The following is a 19,821-nucleotide window of genomic DNA, read 5'->3' as shown; positions in this document are numbered from 1 at the left end:
TTTGGCCCCTTATACTAACCACTTATATAGAATTTTTTTCAAACCTATGCAGATGGTAGATAATTGACATTCTACTATGGAAAAAAGCCTCTGGAGATGTGATGTGACTGATTCCTTCCACTGCTTTCCAACAAGTATATTATGAATTACTGAACACATGAACATTTATGTTACATGTAACTTCTGATTTCAGTTTGCTTTTATACTGGCAGGTGAGGATGCAATGACAGGGGATACAGACAAATATCTTGGGCCGCAGGATCTAAAAGAGTTGGGAGATGATTCTCTGCCTGCTGAAGGATACATGGGCTTTAGTTTAGGAGCCCGCTCTGCCAGGTATTGTATTTAATGTTTTTAATTTTCATACTTCATCACAAGTACACTCTGTTTCAAATCCAGTGCATTTTTTCATGTTACCAAAATCAATTTTAAATAAAAAATGGTGGTTGCATGTTTCAGCAATCTGATAATCACTTATGTTTAAAATATACATTCATTGCTGTTTGGTTTTGTATTGTTAATTCATGTTGGCTTAATTGTGGCAATGATAAAGAAAATTAATTGTTCATTTTTTCTGGTATCCACTCATGCTCTAGAAATATAAACCAGCTTTTCAAACAGCTGGTAACCTACATAGAACATCTGTCTAAAAACTAATACAGACCATCTAGCAAAAACAAGCTTCTTTCAGTCATTAGCACATGTTTATATATTCCCTACTGTGCCTGCTTTATCAGAGGAATGTAAACACCGTAGACTAAAACCGGAAAAAATGAATGATATTCCTTTGGCTATATCAATACATTTGTTTCTTTAAAGGTGCAAATTAAGAATAAAATAGAAACATTCAATATAAAAATATTCCAAAAACAAATTAATTGTTTACACTTTTATTGTTAACCCAAATCCATTACCCTATTTCATTTGCTAGGGAATAAACAGATTTCTCTTTAAGGAAAATAGGTCAGTATTTCAAAACAGATATTACAGAACACTGTTGATTTCAACCCTTGTGAAAGCACAGGTGTTTGGACCCTTGTGGAAGCACAGATGTTTGGATTGTTGAAAATTTTTACTAAAACTTATTGAATTGTACAATTTGCTTGAAACAAACAAAGCTATATGTACAGAGATTACTTCCACAGTTGTGGACTAGCAGGGTGTTTACTGATAGTTGAATTATTTTGAAGCTAATAATTAAACCTCACAAGCCAGAGCCCTGAGGACTTTTTCCTATAGTTTAATGATCTGTTGTAAAAAGTTATTTCATTGTCTAACAGTGAATGGCATCTCCCATAAGGTAAAGCTTGATGTTTATTTTTTCACTCTTGTTTGTTGTGGCTGCATTAGATATTGAAGCATGCACTTTGACTTTGCTCATTTAGTAATGCTCTGTATTCTTTTGTTTTGCTTATAATCCTAAGGTAATGTAATAAATGTTTATATTAGCATACATCTAGAAGAGATCTTAAAGTACTCTTAAAAATAGTATGTGTGTTAGTTAGAAGATAAGCAAAATTACTTTGACAGGAAAATCTAATAGTTTTATATGGTTAAATAACATAGTTAACAATCTTAATTTTAAAATATAAGTTATATTATGAACAAAGCCCATCAATATGCTGTAGTCTGAGTATGTGGTAAATGTTCAAGTACATAGGTGGGGAAGTGGGGGTGAAGAGAATGCAGGTAATGCACAAAATTCTGCTCTAAGATCTCCATGATAAACGTCACCTGTTACTCTGCTCTCCCCACTTCTGTAACTTCCATGCAGGTGAGTGGGAAAGCAGAATATCCAAGGTGAGATCTATCATCTATATCTAAGAATGGAATTTTACCTCCTTTTTTTTTTTTTGCTTGAGAGAATTCTAAGGCTTTCATACTTCTGATTTTAACAGCACCATTATTCTTTGTTTCTGTGTAACTCATTCTTACATCTGCATACGTATATGTTATGCTCAGAGGAGACAAATATATAGTGCCTTTTCATGTAATTTATTACATTTAGCAAAAAGCACACTGTGACTTTATCCTATTATTGATTCTGAGTGTAACATTAAGAAAAAATACATTAAATATGTCATCCAGCCATAGCATTTTGCTTTTTCCTGTCTGATTCCTCGCTTTCTATTTCTCCTGTTTCTTTTCCCTATAAATTTCTTTAAATAGTCCTAAAGTCAGGTAAGAAGGCATGACACCCTCATGACTTTTCTCTGCTATTGCCATTGCTCATTTTCATTTTACTCAGCATTGTGAAGTGGCATGCCTTTTTGTGTTTAATATTAGAAAATATTATTTTTTTATGGTGACATAACAAATATGACACGATTTCTTTACAGCCTTTATAATTTAAAAAGTTTGATTAACGTATGCTTATAATAATAAAGGTTCCAATTCTGATTCCATTAAAATTAGCAGGGTGCAGTGTAATGAGAAATTTAATGAATATTTTGAGGAACTTAGAAAAGTTCTAGTAACAAGTACAAGGTGCATGCAGTAAATTGTAGAGCTTTAAATTGAAAAAAGATACTTGTTTAAAATCATATTCATCTTTCTAGATGCTGTTTTTTTTGTTTGAATTTCTTTTTTAGTCACTTAGCAAGCATGTCTGAACTTGTAGCATGTTTTCTAACACATACTATATGTATCTTCCAGGGCTAAATGCAATATGTGCCCACATTTAGTTTCTTTAGTCACTGCATATTCAGATTTGTCATTCTTAATTTCCAAAGTGTATAACATCGGCAAAATAACACCAAAAACTAATGTATTTCCTCACTCTTTCCTTGTGAACAAGGAACCTTTTTTTACAAATTAATATGTTTTTAATTAGTAGAAAAATGAATAAATAGGGTTTTCATAATAAAGTTAAAAGTAGCTCAGCCCCAAAAAGCTGAGACAAACTTTGAAAACAGAACCGGTTTAAGACCCTGATCCTGCAGTTTGATCTATGTGGGCAGAGCCTGCACATACACAGAACCCCAGTGAGGTCAGGATCCACCTGCATGGATTCAGTTGCAGGATCAGGGCCTAAAAGTGTTTTGGACATTTTTCAGAGCTAGCATAAATATCTGAATATATTTTTGCATAGATTTAATCTCAGTCCAAACACCAAAGCAATAAGCAAGCATTCCTGGGACTATTGGTTATGAGTATGATAGAAAAGAAAATAACATTGTAAAAAGTTTAATCTTCGATTTTTTAGTGTCTCGTTTATTCTACTTCAGCGATTATGTATATTTTATCATCTTTTGCATTTCCCTGGAAGTTGCATGTATTAATTTTTTTTTGTTCATCCCATTGTCATCTACATGTTCTATGGTAAATTGTAAATACAGCAGCCTCCGCTCCTTCAGTTCGGATAGGTCCTACACTCTGAACAGAAGTTCCTATGCACGAGACAGCATGATGATTGAAGAATTGCTGGTACCATCAAAGGATCCGGTATGTGCTTTGTACCACCTGGCTAGTGTTTATGTTTTATCTATATAAGGCCACGTTCTTCAGTCTTTTTACATTGCTTACTGAGACCACTTACCATGTCCATTAACCTGAATGGGGGAAGAAAGGGGTTGAAATAAGGACTCAAGGATTTGCTCCATTGTGGGCTTGATCTTGCAAGAAGCAGACAGAGCACTCTGGTCCTGATCCAGCAAAGCATGTAAGCACATAATTAACGGTGATCATGTGAGTAGTCCCACTGAAGTCAATGAAACTACTTGTGTAGTTAGGCATGCCCTTAAATGTTTTATAGGATTAGGGCCAAAGTACTCAGCAGCTTGCAAGATTAATCCCTATGTTCACATGTGTTATTGCAGCCTTTTTATGCAGTAATACAAACCATGGACTAAGTTCTGCCCATTTGTGCACTTGTGGGATGCCCTTGATGTCCCTCACATGCATCCAAAGGGAAAAATTTGGCCTTGTGGTTATGATTAAGCTATTTTCACTAACTTTTAACATAGTTTAAAAGTTTGTATAATGATTAATTCAACAAAAGTTGAATCTAGAGCTGCTTACAGTGTGGGAAAGAACTTATAAAAGTTAATAGTGGTTATAACTAGATGCTGTTTGCTTTGCTTTGAGTTCTCAGAATTTGCTAGACAGACTTTTTAAAAATTTAAAATCTGATTGATTTATTCTAGTAAATTAACAGAAAAGCTATAGATTTGTTCAGAAGTTGAATAAAAAGTTTCATGTCAGTTTTGAGGTAAAAGGATAGCATAGCTGTACTGTGAATTATCTTCATAATACTTGAGGTCTGATCCAGCAGATTTTTATTCATGCACTTAGGGTGAAATCGACCCCTGTTCAGAAGACTAGCACATACCACTTAAGTCCCACTTTTGATTGTTAAACAAGTATTAAAGGAGGTTGTTGTGCTCCATAAACCTACTGTGTATTATGAAGGAGAACTAGAAAATGAAGCATAATTTATCAGTAATTGTGTCTTAGATCTGTTGTGAAGAATATTGGGTAACTGTACTTTTGAGGCAAACTCTATTCTGCATATGCTGTCACAGACTCTACTTTCTCTAGATTAGTGGTTCTCAAACTTTTGTATTGGTGACCCATTTCACATAGCAACATAGTGCGACCCGCCCCAATAAATTAAAAACACTTTTTTATATATTTAACACCATTATAAATGCTGGAGGCAAAGCAGGGTTTGGGGTGGAGGCTGACAGCTTGCAACCCCCCAGGTAATAACCTCACGACCCCCTGAGGAGTCCCGCTCCCCAGTTTGAGAACCCCTGCTCTAGAGGATCTCACACAAGACTTAGTTCTGGTGCTCTTATTAATGCTGATACTGAGCAGTACTGTAAAGCATTGGTCCCCAACCTTTTTACACCCAAGATCACTTTTCGAATTTCAGGGCAACCCAGGATCTACCTCGCTCCTTCCCTGAGGCCCTGCATCTTCCCCAAAGCCTCACCCTGCTCACTCCACCACCCCCCATCGCTCACTCTCCCCTACCCTCACTCACTTGCACTGGGCTGGGGTAGAGGGTTGGGGTTCGGGAGGGGGTGCAGGCTCTGGGCTGGGATTGAGGGGTTTGCATTGTGGAAGGGAGCTCTGGGCTGATCCTGGGGCAGCATGTTGGGGTGCAGTAGAGGTGAGGGATGCAAGCTCTGGGAGGGAGTTTGGGTGCAGGAGGAGGCTCCAGGCTGGGGCAGCATGTTGGGGTTCAGGGGGGGTGCGGGCTCTGCGAGGGAGTTTTGAGGCAGGAGCTGGCTGCTTCCGGGAGCCGCGTGGGGCCGGGACAGGCAGGGAGTCTGCCTTAGTGGCAGCCCCGCTGCGCCACTGGAGGTCATGATCGACTGGGAGATCATCTAGGATTGACCAGTCGATCGCGATCAACCAGTTGGTGACTGCTGCTCTAAAGGCTCTTTTTTATGTCTAACCTTCATTTTTATGATTTCAATTTTGTAATAGCGAATACAATTCACTGCAAGTAGAATTTTGTGCCCTCTAAGACAGAGGCCAGGCTGGGGTCTTCCTGAAAATCAAATATGGAATGTTATTTTAATTTAAATTTAATTGCTCTTAGGACTTTTGTTATGATCAGGAAAGGATCCAGATTGTGATTATTATTGTAAGTTTGGGAAGGATGTGAATCACTTTGATGATAACCAGACATTTGATTCCAACTGCACATCTATCTATTTCAATTACAACATAAAAAGAATGTCCATTCCAGGTTCTTTGCACCATTGACGGATGATTAAAAGCATGATCCTGTCATGATGAAAACAGCAGTAACAAACCAACATTTTTCTGTATAAAAGAAGTCATTCCAACAAAATCAGAATTTCCCATCATGGTTTCTGCAAAACTCTAGTCCTGAAATACAAATCCTCACCTTCACCTGACTCCCCTCAAACCTCACCCCACATCTGCCAAAATCAATGAGCTTAGGTCAACATATTTGGGCTATTTTGGCTGCAGTGGAAGGAAGTTACTCTGAGGGCAAGGGGCCCATAAAAAGAACATCCTACTAACAGTTGGCATATACTAATGGAGTTCCAGATAATCTCTGCTGCAGCAGAACAAAAGTTTTGTGTCTCAGGAATACAAGCTACAAAGAGCTTTATAAGTCCAAACTTACACTTCAACTCCACCTGGAAACCAACAGAAAGGCAGTGCAGATTCTGAAGTATTCGTGCTGTGTGCGTATGCTGAGATACAGCACTTAGCAAAGAGCCACATTCTTCTGCAGAATCTTGCTATTCGAGTGCATGTAAAGGGTAGTCCTATGCAAAGCTCATTACCATATTATAATTTTGCAGTGAAAAAGGCATGAATTACCACAACAAGGTCTGCACTTGACAGAGAGGGGCACGGCCTCTTGGATGGATACACATGGAGAAAAACCACCATAGTGAGTTCTTCCTAAGATCATCTGGGAGCAGATGAAAATCAAGAGCCATCCCAGATATGGAAGTTTAAAAATCAGTATGTAGCAGCCCTGATTCTCGGCATTGAGTGCTGGTTTCTTGAGAGACGTTTCTGAAGCCCTCTAAGACCAGTTGGACCTTCTCAATGGTGGCCTTGACAATCTCCACCAACATTGGGCCCAATACTTCCCTGTTAGTCTTCATCAACTAGGAAAGACATGGGTCCAAAGCACTATGTGTAACACCAGCCTAATACAAGGAGAGAGTTCAGGTCTCTCTTCCTTCAGGGTCCTGTTTTGCTACCACAGATGTAGATGGGTTGATTGGAATCTGAATGATTTTCTCTTCAGAATTTTTTACTTCACAATGGCAAGCACTCAAATCAGCCTCTGGAGAAGACAGCCTAAATTAACCAGTCTATCCACTATGTAGGACTTCAGAGTTGGTTGCTGAATCTCTCCTGTTTGGGTAAGCTCTCCTGGGAGAAAGGATCAGTTTGCTGCACCTCTCATATCACACAGCAAGGCCATGCAGTCATGCAACTAGCAGGATTACTGCCTTTAGGAGAAATCAAAGAAATTTTGGCAATGCCCCCTTGAAACCCTGCTGCTGATAATGCCACCCAATACAAGATGAAGAGAAGCAAAAATTCTGAATAGTGTTGGAGACAGGATTACAGCAAAACAAAAGCAGTTATGGACAGTAACATGTTTCCAGTGTAGTGGGCCATGGAGCTCCTAGGGATGCTGTACATACAGTTTGTCAGAATTGTGGGAAGCAAAGATACTTAGAAAAGGACTCTAGAGCCCAGGTGGGCAGGCAATCCAGACAGATTTCACTCGATGGGAAGATGATGACCAGTGGTGGTTAACAACATATGTCAGTACTGGAACTAGCACTATTTAAACTGCAGACAGGAAGCCTGTTCGCTCCACCCTGTGTAGGATAACCTTGTGTGTCAAATGGGAGCTACTCGGGATTTAAATTGTTATGGGAGCAGTACTTTGAACCATATTTCTTGTTCCACAGAAAGTTTGTGGGCGGTCAGTTAATGAAACAGATATGGTACTAACATCTTCCCAGATAAGAGACTGCTGCTAAGGGGACATTATGGTGTCAGTGCAGTTCCATGACAAGTGAGATGTACTCCCTTATTCCTGTAGAAGCAGCAAAGAATCCTGTGGCACCTTATAGACTAACAGACGTTTTGCAGCATGAGCTTTCGTGGGTGAATACCCACTTCTTCAGATGCACTTCTTGCATCTGAAGAAGTGGGTATTCACCCACGAAAGCTCATGCTGCAAAACGTCTGTTAGTCTATAAGGTGCCACAGGATTCTTTGCTGCTTCTACAGAACCAGACTAACACGGCTACCCCTCTGATACTCCCTTATTCCTGAGGCTAGAAACCTAGCATTTTGAGGAAGGGATTGCCTGGCGAGATGAAGATCTTTGTCTGAATGTGGGGAATGGGAAAAGATTTTTTAGGGGTTAAGAGCATGTGATTGTTCTTTGTATCAGGGAAGGGTCAATTGAAAAGAGTAAGAGCCAGGTTACAACTGCAGAAGGGTACACAGTGCAAGTCCAGTACCAGCTAGGTGAATTGCAGACACTGCAGATGAAGTAACATCATCTGTATTGTTCACTATTTTGTGTCCATGGTGCAGAGGGTTCTATTTGCCTTTGTGGACATTTCAAATTTTTGATGACCCACCAGAGTTTGATCAACAGATGCGTGCTGCCTAAGACCTGTATGTCCAACTAACAGAAGGGACAGCATACCAATCTGATCCTCTCTCAAAGTTATCTGCATGAAGACCTGGCCGCAGGATCTAAAATATTGGTGGCTGTAAATACTTCCAAGAGATCTGTTTTGAGTGAAACCGATTATCTACTGTAGGTGTCTGCAGTTTTTCAGAAAATAATGGACCAAGCAATAGAGATCCTTTCCCTGGAGTTTGTTATTTGGAGACTATGGTGATTACTGGACAAATCACTAGGAAACACTAAATATATTTGCAAGCAGTCTTACAGCAGCTCTGGCAGGCAGGCTTGCATCTCCATCCAGGGCAATGTGCTATTTTGGGGGCAGATTTTACTTAGGGCATAGCGTAATGGGAAAAGAAGAGGCAGTGAGTGTAGCTCCCTTCTTCACAAGTATGATGGAATTGTGGCATTTTCTCATCTACTAGTTTACTATGGCAATTTTTTTATGCCGGACCTATCTTCCAAGATATATGCTGTAATGGAGGATAGAGCTCCATGACACTGGTCCCCTGAGTGCCTGCAAGTATTTAAGCTAACAATGGGAAAATTGCTAACTGCCCCTTTTTTGATGCACTTGTCATCAAATCTTGGCTTTCTCCCTAATTTTGTCCTGCTGTGTTTCACCAGGGGAAGTTGGTCAGTGATTTTTTTCCCCATTGGGATGGGGCAGTAATTTCACACCATTTCCCCCCAAATAGTGGAAAAAATCCTTGTTCCTGTTGCCTCCCACACATTACGTTAAATACACAAATGTTGGCAGTTCGCATAATTTTGAAATAATAATCTGTCAGATTGGGGTTAGCCAAATTTTGTAACTAAACCTCAAACCAGACCATGAACCTTTTGGGATTTACCTTAATTTAGCTTTTATACCTGTACAACCATATGATAAATCATCATGTGATTTTTTTTAAAGTCACATAAACCCAGGGTAATAGAAATTGATGGGATTGGCATTTCCACATGAACTTGAAAGTCAAGGCATCCTGATGAAAATTTATCCTCTCCGTGGAATATGGAAGAATTACTAATGCCATGTTGAAAAGGATTAGAGGAACTGCCTGTGTTAAAAGTTAAATTATCATTCTTGTACAATGGCCTGGCTAGCATATTGTAGGTATTCAACATTTGCCATACTTTAGCATGCTACATGCCCATAATTATTGTTGTCTGCTTACTGGAATCATTGCACCTGATTGTCTGAAGTAAGTGTTTTACAGAAGAAACAAACCCTAATAGAAGAGCTAACCGAAAGAAGAGAAAATAAAAAACTATGTCTGATGTACAGTTGGACAGATGACGGAGCAAAGTTGTACCCTGAAGATTTTTAAACATGCTGTGAGGATATTGATTTTCTTGAAAACAAAGCCAAAATTCAAGAAACATTTAAAGAAAAAAACACTGAAAATGAATAAAATGAGGGATGCAGGTTCTAGCCTAAAACAGACACTTACTGGCTGTTTATCTTATGAAACCTTCTCAGTGGAGGACTTTCATACTTCTGTGCTGGTATTTGTTGGATTTATGACTAGAACTGATATTCCCATTTAAAAGGATTTGTTTTTAAATTACCTTTAATGCCAGTATATAAAGATGGAACCAATACATTATTCCCAATGCAGAAATGTTTACCATCTCAGCTTAGATCTGAGTAATTTGTGTTCAAAGCAGTTCATGAGATTCAGGTCTAAAAAATGTAAGATAAAAGATCAGATAAAAGGTCAGAGAGTACTTGCTATCTTTATTCATGTTTTGGGTACAACCAAAAATATCTTATTTATGAGAAGCACTAAAATTTTGAGCAGAGTGATCTACCCAACCATTAGACAGGCTTTTGGTACTGAGTGACAAGCACATTGACTGAGATTGTTTTCTTGGAGTGATGTCTGACAGTGCTTCCTGCATGTTTTAGTGGCATTCACATCACTTGCATTCCTCTCAGAAAATATGCCCATGCAGTATTTGATGATTTAAACAGTATAACTGGTTTAAAAAAAAAAGTTCATCCATGATGCACTTCACCAACACAATCCGAAAGAATCTATGGAACCACAACATGGCATTGTCCCCAAAATGCCTCTATATGGGATGGTGAAAACAGAAATGAGTTACTGCCCTGAAGAGAAAGTTCTTTTGAGTTCTATTTAATTCCTGCAAAAAGGACAATTTCACTTTGTGATGCAGTAACACTTTAGGGGCCCAGCTGAAAGTCTGTCAGTGTTATTCTAGTGCGATTGATTTATCAATATTTGAAATTCAATTATAACTAGGGTTTCCATGACTTCTGCAGCAGCTGGTGCAACTGGCCCGGGAGCCACCTGAGCAGCTTGGGCAGCCCCTGGGCCAGTGGTACTGGCTGCTGCTGGGGCAGTCTCACCCCACCCCCCAGCAGCAGGAGTTTAGGTGTGGGGGGGCTCAGGGCTGGGGGTTGGGGTGCGGGACTCCCTGGAAGAGTGACAGGAACTCCCCTCCTTCAGCTTCTAGCGCCATGTGCTGCCTCTGCCCACAGGCACCGCCCCTGCAGCTCCCATTGGCCGCAGTTCCCAGGCAATGGGGCTGCAGAACCGGGGCTTGGGGCAGAATGGAGGCAGCACGTGGAGCTCAGGAGCCTGGTAGGGAGCTTGCCCCAGCCCTGCCAACCCTCCCCCGCAGTGCTCCCAGACTGCGCCCCCCTCCGAGCACCTGCGGCACCCACCGGGCCATGCCCCCCCAGCACTTGCAGCGTGCCCCCTCCTCCCCCGAGCACCCACACACACCCTGAGCACCTGCGCTCCCCCGGGCCGTGCCCTCCTCAGACACCTATGGGCCCCCCAGCCATCTCCCCGGGCACCCACGGTGCTCCCCAGGCCGTTCCCCGCAAGCACGACCCCCAAGTTTTAGTCAGAGGTACATACACCTCTACCCCGATATAACGCTGTCCTCAGGAGCCAAAAAATCTTACCGCGTTATAGGTGAAACCGCATTATATCGAACTTGCTTTGCTCCACCGGAGTGCGGCCCCCCTCCCCCAGAGCACTGCGTTACCGCGTTATATCTGAATTCATATTATATCGGGTCATGTTATATCGGGGTAGAGGTGTAGTAAAAGTCATGGACAGGTCAGGGGCCATGAATTTTTGTTTAGTGCCCGTGACCTATCCATGATTTTTATTAAAAATACTCGTGACGAAAACATTAGCCTTAATTATGACAGTAGGGGGCCAATACTGTGCAGAGTTAAACAGTGTTTAAGTGTGTGAGTAGGGGGAACAGCCTTCCATAAAAAATTTCCAGAATAACTCAAGCGATACAGAAAGCAAATACCACATCCCGCCATAGGTTGGCACACTGACGGCCTGATTCTGCAGTTCCAACACAAGCTAAACATCCAATTAAGTCAACAGGAGCTTTGCGCAAGTATGGATTAGAAGCAGAGCTGTCCCTTGGGTAAAGCAAATCGGGGTGACCGCTCCGGGCCCCGTGCTTTGGGGGACCCCGTGCTTCGATAGCATTGTGAAGAGGCAGGTGGGCAAGTGGGCTGAGGAGGCGAATGGGGAAGCGAGAAGCAGGCTGGCGGGGGGGAGAGGAGGAGCCCCCCTCCCAGAACCACCTCCTCCCCCAGTGCCTCTTGCCCACCAGTGGCCCCACCGATCAGCACCTCCCACTCCCCAGCTCCTACTGTCTGCTGCGGCTCAGATATTTCATGGCTTCAGGAGGCGCTGGGGGAGCGAGGAACCCAGGGGAGGGGGCAGAACTGGGTGGGGAAGGGGTGGGGGTGGAAAGAGGCAGGCTGGGGGTGGGACCTGGGGGGAAGGGGTGGAGTGGGGGTGGGGGCTGGGCCTTAGAAACTCAGCTCCTATGTTCTGGGGCCTGCACCCCCCTAGGGTTGGCCCTGGTTACAAGACTTAACCCTAGGTGGATTTCCCAGGAATTTTCTGCACAAGCAAACAATTTTCCATAGCTTTTTCTTGACCTTGCATGTAAATACAAATTGGACAAAAATGTGGGAGAGAGAACTGTAAGGGATGCAGCAAAAGCAGAAAAAGAGGAAATTTAACGTGCTGTAGGATTCATTTAACCTGCTTTGAGAATTCTATGTTTCCTAGGTCAGTAATTTGCAGCTGCTAGAGCAGAGAAATGTCAGTAGGAGTGTGTGCAGAGGAAGTAATTCTAACTGTAAAATGACAGAGTTGAGATGTCAGAAATGACATCTGGGCACAAATGATTGACTTTTTCATGTTGATTTTAAATATCTGTTTGTTTATCTTTTTGAAGCACCTGACATTTCCAAGGGAATTTGATTCTGATTCTCTCAGACATTATAGCTGGGCTGCAGACACCTTGGACAATGTTAACCTTGTCTCAAGTCCCATCCATTCTGGGTAGGTCATTTAACAGATTTCCTTTGTCATTAAGTGTGAAAATGTACTGTTATGTGGACATTAAAATCTACTGAAATTGCTGGTAATGGTTCCAGTCCTACACCAGTTAAAAAAGCCAATGGCAAAACTCTTGTTGACTTCAATGAGAACAGGGTCAGCGAGTCTAAAGAAAATCAAGAATTACATAGAAAGAAAGAACTTGTATTTCAGCCTTCCACAAGGTTTCATCTGAGATGTGAGCATGGATTTCTGAGACAGGCAGGGACTTAATCAAAGGCCTCTCAATAGTGTTATTAGGAGTTGTGAGCTCAAGTCTTGCATCTCATCGTGAAATTTTTCCTTCATGCTTAATTTCCTAGGCGCAAGGAAAAGCTGAAATCCCATAGGGAACTTCCTGTAATAAGCTTGTTTTGCCTTTTCTGTTGCTTATGCTTTGCTTTTAAATGTCTTAGGATGATTTTAGTTATGTTGTATTAAATTGTTCTAAATATGAAATTAGAGATACAATGCTTCATTTGCTGTTCACTTTTCCATAAAAAATGAGAGCTCGTAATTTAATCTTCTTTTATTTGCACCAAATCTTCCCTTTTCCCACCCCAACAAAAATTTTCTTTTGACGTTAATTACACAATTCACTACCAATAAAGCATCACTATTATTGCAGTGTTTCTCAGTGGTACCACAAGTAATTGAGATATGGGTGATGTTTGAAATGCATATTATAGAATTTTCCAGTTAAAAAGTATAAATAACCAAAGGGAATTCTGTGTAACACATGAGCTTACCTAATATCAATATTTGTAGTAAAATTTTCAACAAGAACAGGAAACAAAATTCTGTATTCCTTTTCACTGATTTCTGCCCCCTCCCTCCTCACACACATACATTTTTTGACTAGCTTCACTTATTATAATGTAAAGGGTGCATTTTAAACCAACAAGCTCCAAGAGATTCAGAGTTAAGGGTAAGGTCCCAGTTCAGCCAAGCACTTAAGAATGTACCTAAGCAGAGTACAAATATAAAAGATGAGGACTAACAGGTAGAATTTTAGGTCCCGATCCAGCAAAGTACCTAAGCATGTGCTTAACATTGAAGTCAGAGCTTCAAGGAGATTCAGCTCTAAGACTAAAAATTTACCCATTAGTATTGTTATTTTAGCTGAAATTGCCCTCCTGCACAGACCCTAACAATCATAGACAATTTTGCATGGGCTTTATCCTGCATTCCTTGCATATCTAAAATTCCCAGCCATATCTTAGAGTGTCCCTCTACAACTCTGTCTGCAGAGCACTTGCCAACTTTGTGCTCCCAGATTAGGGAGAGCAAGGCACAATCATCTCCCGCTTGGCTATCCCTTTTCCCCATGTACACATGTTCAGAAGAAATGATCTAAAATTTGTCCCATGTTCTTAGTTCACCAAAAAAAAAAGGGGGTGGGGGATTTTGGTGTGCAAGGAATGGAAGATCTAGCCCCAAATCACCGAACATTCGCAAAGGAAGGAATTATGGCATTAATTTAAAATCTTCTGGCTTTTCTCATTTTAAGCCAAGGTATTTTTTTCATGTTGTTCTTTGAGTTTAGGTAAGTCTTTCTACCAGTGTGTGCTCTGCATCTTTCCCTTAATAAGCATTACACTGCTCAGAAATCTGCTAAGAAACCTGCAACTTACAGATGGGTAAAGAACAAATTTGCTGGAATAAACAACATAGGTTCTTATGACTTAAATTTTTCAGGTGTAACCCTGTATACCCACTTCTCCCCATGTCTGCATGTTGCATCTTTTGAAACCTTGGTTTCCTTGGCTCAGTGAAAGAATTAGTACACCAACATTATTTTAATAAGAAACGCAGAAGACTTGGATCCTAGGCTGTAAATATACTCTACGTTAGATTAAGCACAGTGCATTCCCATATCTATAAACTTTCAAAAATTCAATTTGAAGAGAAATTTAATGAATGGCTTATGGGAGTTACATCTTTTTCAAATGCTTAGCTGTATATATATCTTCATATACTGTACTTTGGAAAATAAACTGCTGTATGCAAGCACAATGGTTGATTTTCCAAGATACACAGTGAAGCATGCTTGTGGGTCTGACACAAATTCAAAGAACCCATGTCACATTGAATTCTGTGTTGATCTATGATAGGCACAAAAGCTTGTGGAGTCTTTTCAGTTCTCCAACCACTCATGCAACTCCCAGAAATGCTAATGGAAGTTATAGGCCAATCCTGAGAGGAGACATAACTCTTAAATTAATGCTACATTTAGGAAAGATTTTTTTCAGTGTACAGTGTATTGTGCATTAGAAAACATGATACAGTATATATAAAATGGAAGCCAAATCATTTTTAAAGTTGGCCCTCAAATGCATCGCTTTCATTATTTTTCTGATGGTTACTTTTCTTTGGCTAATTATTGACATTTTCTGTTGCTTGCTTCTAATTATCTTATATTAATTTTTCCCATTTGCTTTCTAAATTATTTTGCAGCTATTCCTCTCCACTTCCCCAGTATGATTCAAGGTGATAACTATGTCCTTTCTGTGAATCCTCATTTAGTTTTATTTATGTCAACTCTCTGTCCACAGTTGAAGTGTGCGTAGATGTTTGTAGTGCATCCTCTTATATCCTCTGTCTTTTGTTTATTTTAAAGTAGAAATGTTCACTCTTTAGCTTTTAGCTTTGTATTTCAGAGATCATACTTTAGCTGACTTTATTAGACAGGCCTTAAATTAGGTAAACATCAGCTACTAATCCTTTTGATAGAAACAGTGCATGAAGTATTATTTGAAAATATTATTCATGAGAATTATGTTTTTAAAAGAGAAAATCACCACTTTGAAAATTAAATGAGTAAAATGTTATTGGCAATAAATCCATTTTTCATATAGCTGGCAACGTGTAAAGATTGCACTGTTTAGGCTTAGTATTTTGGTAACTGCTTGTAGCTTGTGCTCTTTCTGATCCTGCTTGGGTTTGCCACTAATGCACTGTCAAGTGTAGCATATTAACTAGGTGAATAACATTGCCTTAATCTTTCCTTTTATATGTGATTGTTTGATTACATGAATATCTTTTGTTATATTAATTAAGAATTGGGCTAAAATACGCAAGTATCTGCATACATGATGGACAGTTATCCTATCTATGGGGCAACATACTAGGGCAGGAATAACCTGTATGAGATATGAAGCAACCAGGCCAGGGACCACCCTTGCCAAAACTCACAGGCAAATACCCTTGAAACTCCAGCCCTGTTGCAGTATGCCCTTCAGCAGCTCCCTCAGCGGAATATTCACAAAGTGTACGTCTCTCAGGTTATGGGTGAACAGCAACAACGGTTGTGTTCCACTTGGCTGCCTCTTTTTCCTGTGTACACATATTTAATCTGAATTAGCCCCATATTTTTAGGTGGCAAAAATTGGGGAAAACTAAAAAGGCAAACAAAGCAAAACCGTAAAAGAGTCCACTTAATATTTCCCTTTCTGTGACAAAGGTCTGTGTGCCCTTGCTTAATATTTTACTTTGTTTTGTAAATTTTAATGGCAATACTCCCTGAAATCTTTTTGCAGCTTGTCAGCAGCTGGCTTACTGCCCATTATATTTGAAGATCATGCCATGGACATTTCCCTGAGTGTGCTCTGTGAAATCCTACTGATATCAGTAGTGTTGGCCATCTACCAGATCAGGGGTAGGCAACCTATGGCACGCGTGCCAAAGTTGGCACGCGAGCTGATTTTCAGTGGCACTCACACTGCCCGGGTCCTGGCCACTGGTCTGGGGGGCTCTGCATTTTAATTTAATTTTAAATGAAGCTTCTTAAACATTTTTAAAACCTTATTTATTTTACATACAACAATCATTTAGTTATATATTATAAATTTATAGAAAGAGACCTTCTAAAAACGTTAAAATGTATTACTAGCATGCAAAACCTTAAATTAGAGTGAATAAATGAAGACTCGGCACACCACTTCTGAAAGGTTGCCAACCGCTGTACCAGATAGAGCAATCTTAAGAAGCAAGAGCAACATAAACATGTAGGGCAGGACATGGGATATTTATGATAATCACAGTGGAAAATATAAGTGTTCTATGACCAAAGGCAAGCTTCTAGCACCTTCAGAGCTTGTTGGTTAGAGCCTGATGTTAGCATACATAGTATTCTGCTATTGACTTCAATTTCACAAAGTCAAGTAAATTTAAAGCCAATAGATGAATAGTTAACTCACTGACCCAAAAGTCTAATTTCATTGTAATTTTTCATTAGTTAGTTGATACTGTCAAAAACAGTAGGTAAAGAAAAAATAGAGAAAGAAATATTGTAGAGAGAAAATATAGGATCTAAAGATAAAACATGTTTGTTATAATTATATATTGGAATCACAAATAGGAACTGATTAATAGGTGGATCCATTGGAACATACTTTAGTGCATTTAAGTATGCAGATTTTGATATAAAGAGAGTTTTTCACCCAAAACATTATAAAAATGGGAAATGAATTTAAATATTCAATATTAAGGATTATTGAAAATTACATATCAGATATTTTAAACTTCTGAAGTACTTTTATTGACATGCAGATCTAAAATGTATAGAAAATGTTTGATCAGCTATTTTATGAAGACTTTTCCCTCTCAGATATATTTATCTCCCATTCCATGCAAACAAACGTTGACTGCTTTTACAGTATGTAGGGATAAGCCCACTTGCAAATTTCTGATCCAGACTTCAAGTCCCACATAGTTACAGGGTTCTGATCTGATATGGAGGTTTGAGTCTATATCTACTTATGTGACGAGCATATAAAATATAGTGAATCAATATTCCACACTTTGCTTCTGTATTAAAGTCCTCAAACCTCATGAAACAATAAGTAAAATGGTAGTATGAACCTATGGAAAGTTCATCACCTTCCCATCCTATGTAATCCGTTTTTCTTCAGCATGAAGAAAACAAGGTGATTGATTTACCTATAACACATGACGGTTTTGTTTTTCTACTCCACGTATTTGCTTCTTCCTTGCCTGTCAACTTAAGTCCTATTAAACAAGAAATACAAGGGCCTGATCGTTCACCCATTTTGTGCAGACTTCTCCCACTGAAATCAAGAATTCTGAGTATGGAGTATTTTCAGGATTGGGCTGTACAGTTTAGCTGTTACTTTTGATATTTTGTCTGTAATCAAAAGGAAATTATCAGTATCATACAGAAGCTATCATCTGTAGTTCCCAGTGCTCTGTGTGACCTTTCCCCGTGAACAACCATCTCCATCGCTTCAAGAGGCTCTTGCCCTTCTATGGAATAAATTTATAGTTCTTGTTCTCACTAGAAGAAAGCTAAATTGCCAGAAATACAAAACTGAATGGATTCATCTGTTAATTATTTTAAGGTTTAATCCTTAAGTGCAGGAAGCATTAGCAACAACATGGAGAAAGCTGGAATCATTAAATGAAATTAACAGCTACTTCAGGATTTGCATATCACACACAAGGAAAAAAACAAAACGTTATTTGTATGGAAAGTTAGTTTATAAACCATGCACCAGAGATGTAGATCCACTACTGCAAGTTCTGTTTAAAGATAGAGTTGTAATCAAGAAATTGCATTGTATTATATTTGGAGAGGTGGGATGGTATTGCAGAGCCACAGAAGGGATTTAGGCTCCCAATTTCTATTAATTTCTAATTGAACATGGATAGCCAATAATAATAATTATTATTATATTTATAATATGCAGATATGGGGTGCTTTATAAATAAAATAATAATTGGAGTCCTGAACAACAATAATAAAAACAAAATCGCTTAGCTGACTTTGAAAAACCTACTTATGGAGCTTAGTAGCGAGGTCAGGGTCTGCTGTCTTCTCTGGGACTAGCTTCTACTTCTTGTGTTTTTGCCATTTGTGTCAAGGGCATTTAGAGATTTAGGATTAATAAATTTAATATTTTATAAAATGAAATAAATAATACATTTAGAGTTTGTGTTTAATGTTAAAATAAATTGTCTTTTAATATCTCCTATTTAAAAAAAAAAATTATATTGCATTTTCTGATATACGTAACTGATTTCCTTTTAATTATTTACAAAGCTACAGAAACCTGGAAAAAAATACAGAAGAGACAAGGGTTTAGAGAGACAAAACACAATATTCCCTCTAGCTTAACCTGTTTACAACAGACATCCATGTCAATATGAAGAGTGGTGGAATAATTAATTTTAGAGTGGTATAAATGTATAGAACATTGTATGCTTAATGTTCTGATTCATATATATTCACCAGAACCATTTAATATCCTTGTTCATCACACCCCCAGTGTCAGTGTTCACATGGCAAAGTAGGAAAGTGTGCTTTTAAATGGGTTTACCCAAAGGCTTTTGAAAGACTGAGATCGAAATATAAAAACATGGATTTCTGTTGTCCTTAGCCTGTACTGACTGGTTGTCTTGTGCATGTGGGACTCACTACTTTGAATTATAGAGTATAGCAGAACATTTAGTAATAAAGAACCATTTTAATGCACTAATAATACACTAATAATTTAAGTAGCTGTATACATACTCTCTCTAACCCTAGTTTATTTTTCCTAAATATTCAGTAGTACTTGACTCTTCCATCATTGTGCTACTAGACCATTAGAAATGTGTGAGTTTTGTTGATTATTGTTTAAATTTAATTATAAATTTAAAGAATCCTGCTAACAGTTATGGGATATGGGGTGTTTGTTTCTTAACTATCATGTTCGCTGATGCTTTCATCGTAAAATTTTATTTTATTAGACTCTTCCTGATTTACATGAAGTTTTCCTTGTTTGATTTCTGACCATTTTCATGACATGTTCTCCCTTTCTCTACAGTTTTCTGGTTAGTTTTATGGTTGATGCACGTGGGGGCTCAATGAGGGGTAGTCGCCATCATGGAATGAGAATTATTATTCCACCACGCAAATGTACAGCACCCACCCGCATCACCTGCCGTTTGGTAAAGAGGCATAAACTGGCCACCCCACCACCAATGGTTGAAGGAGAAGGACTAGCCAGTAGACTGGTAGAAATGGGGCCTGCAGGTGCACAGTTTTTAGGGTGAGTTGTTCTATGAATCCCACTGTTAACATTCCATATTGCATCTTTCATTTCCTTCATCTTGTGGATGTAAGTAATTAAATGTAGAAACTACTTAATTTGAACATTTAAGGTAGGCCTCTGTACTGTATACAGACTCAATTCTAACATTCTTACCCAGGAAAAAAATCTCTGATTTAAAGGGAGTTTTGCCTGTTTAAAAACTGCA

The 19,821-nt window shown here is 39.2% G+C and overlaps 1 protein-coding gene across 1 annotated transcript in view; it reads left to right on the top strand.

Annotated features, from left to right (window-relative positions):
• Nucleotides 1-19,821, top strand: part of ANK3 (ankyrin 3) — a 305,329-nt gene that overhangs the window by 216,317 nt on the left and 69,191 nt on the right. The window contains exons 24-27 of the mRNA XM_045025319.1: nucleotides 213-336; nucleotides 3,342-3,444; nucleotides 12,419-12,525; nucleotides 19,389-19,613. Coding sequence (XP_044881254.1) covers nucleotides 213-336; nucleotides 3,342-3,444; nucleotides 12,419-12,525; nucleotides 19,389-19,613 — 559 coding nt within the window. The remainder of the gene's footprint in view (nucleotides 1-212; nucleotides 337-3,341; nucleotides 3,445-12,418; nucleotides 12,526-19,388; nucleotides 19,614-19,821) is intronic.

Source organism: Mauremys mutica, chromosome 7, assembly GCF_020497125.1.
Source record: "Mauremys mutica isolate MM-2020 ecotype Southern chromosome 7, ASM2049712v1, whole genome shotgun sequence".
In the NCBI taxonomy this organism is placed as follows: Eukaryota; Metazoa; Chordata; order Testudines; family Geoemydidae; genus Mauremys; species Mauremys mutica.
Note: the sequence above shows the minus strand (reverse complement) of the source record. Positions and strands in the feature narration are given on the sequence as shown.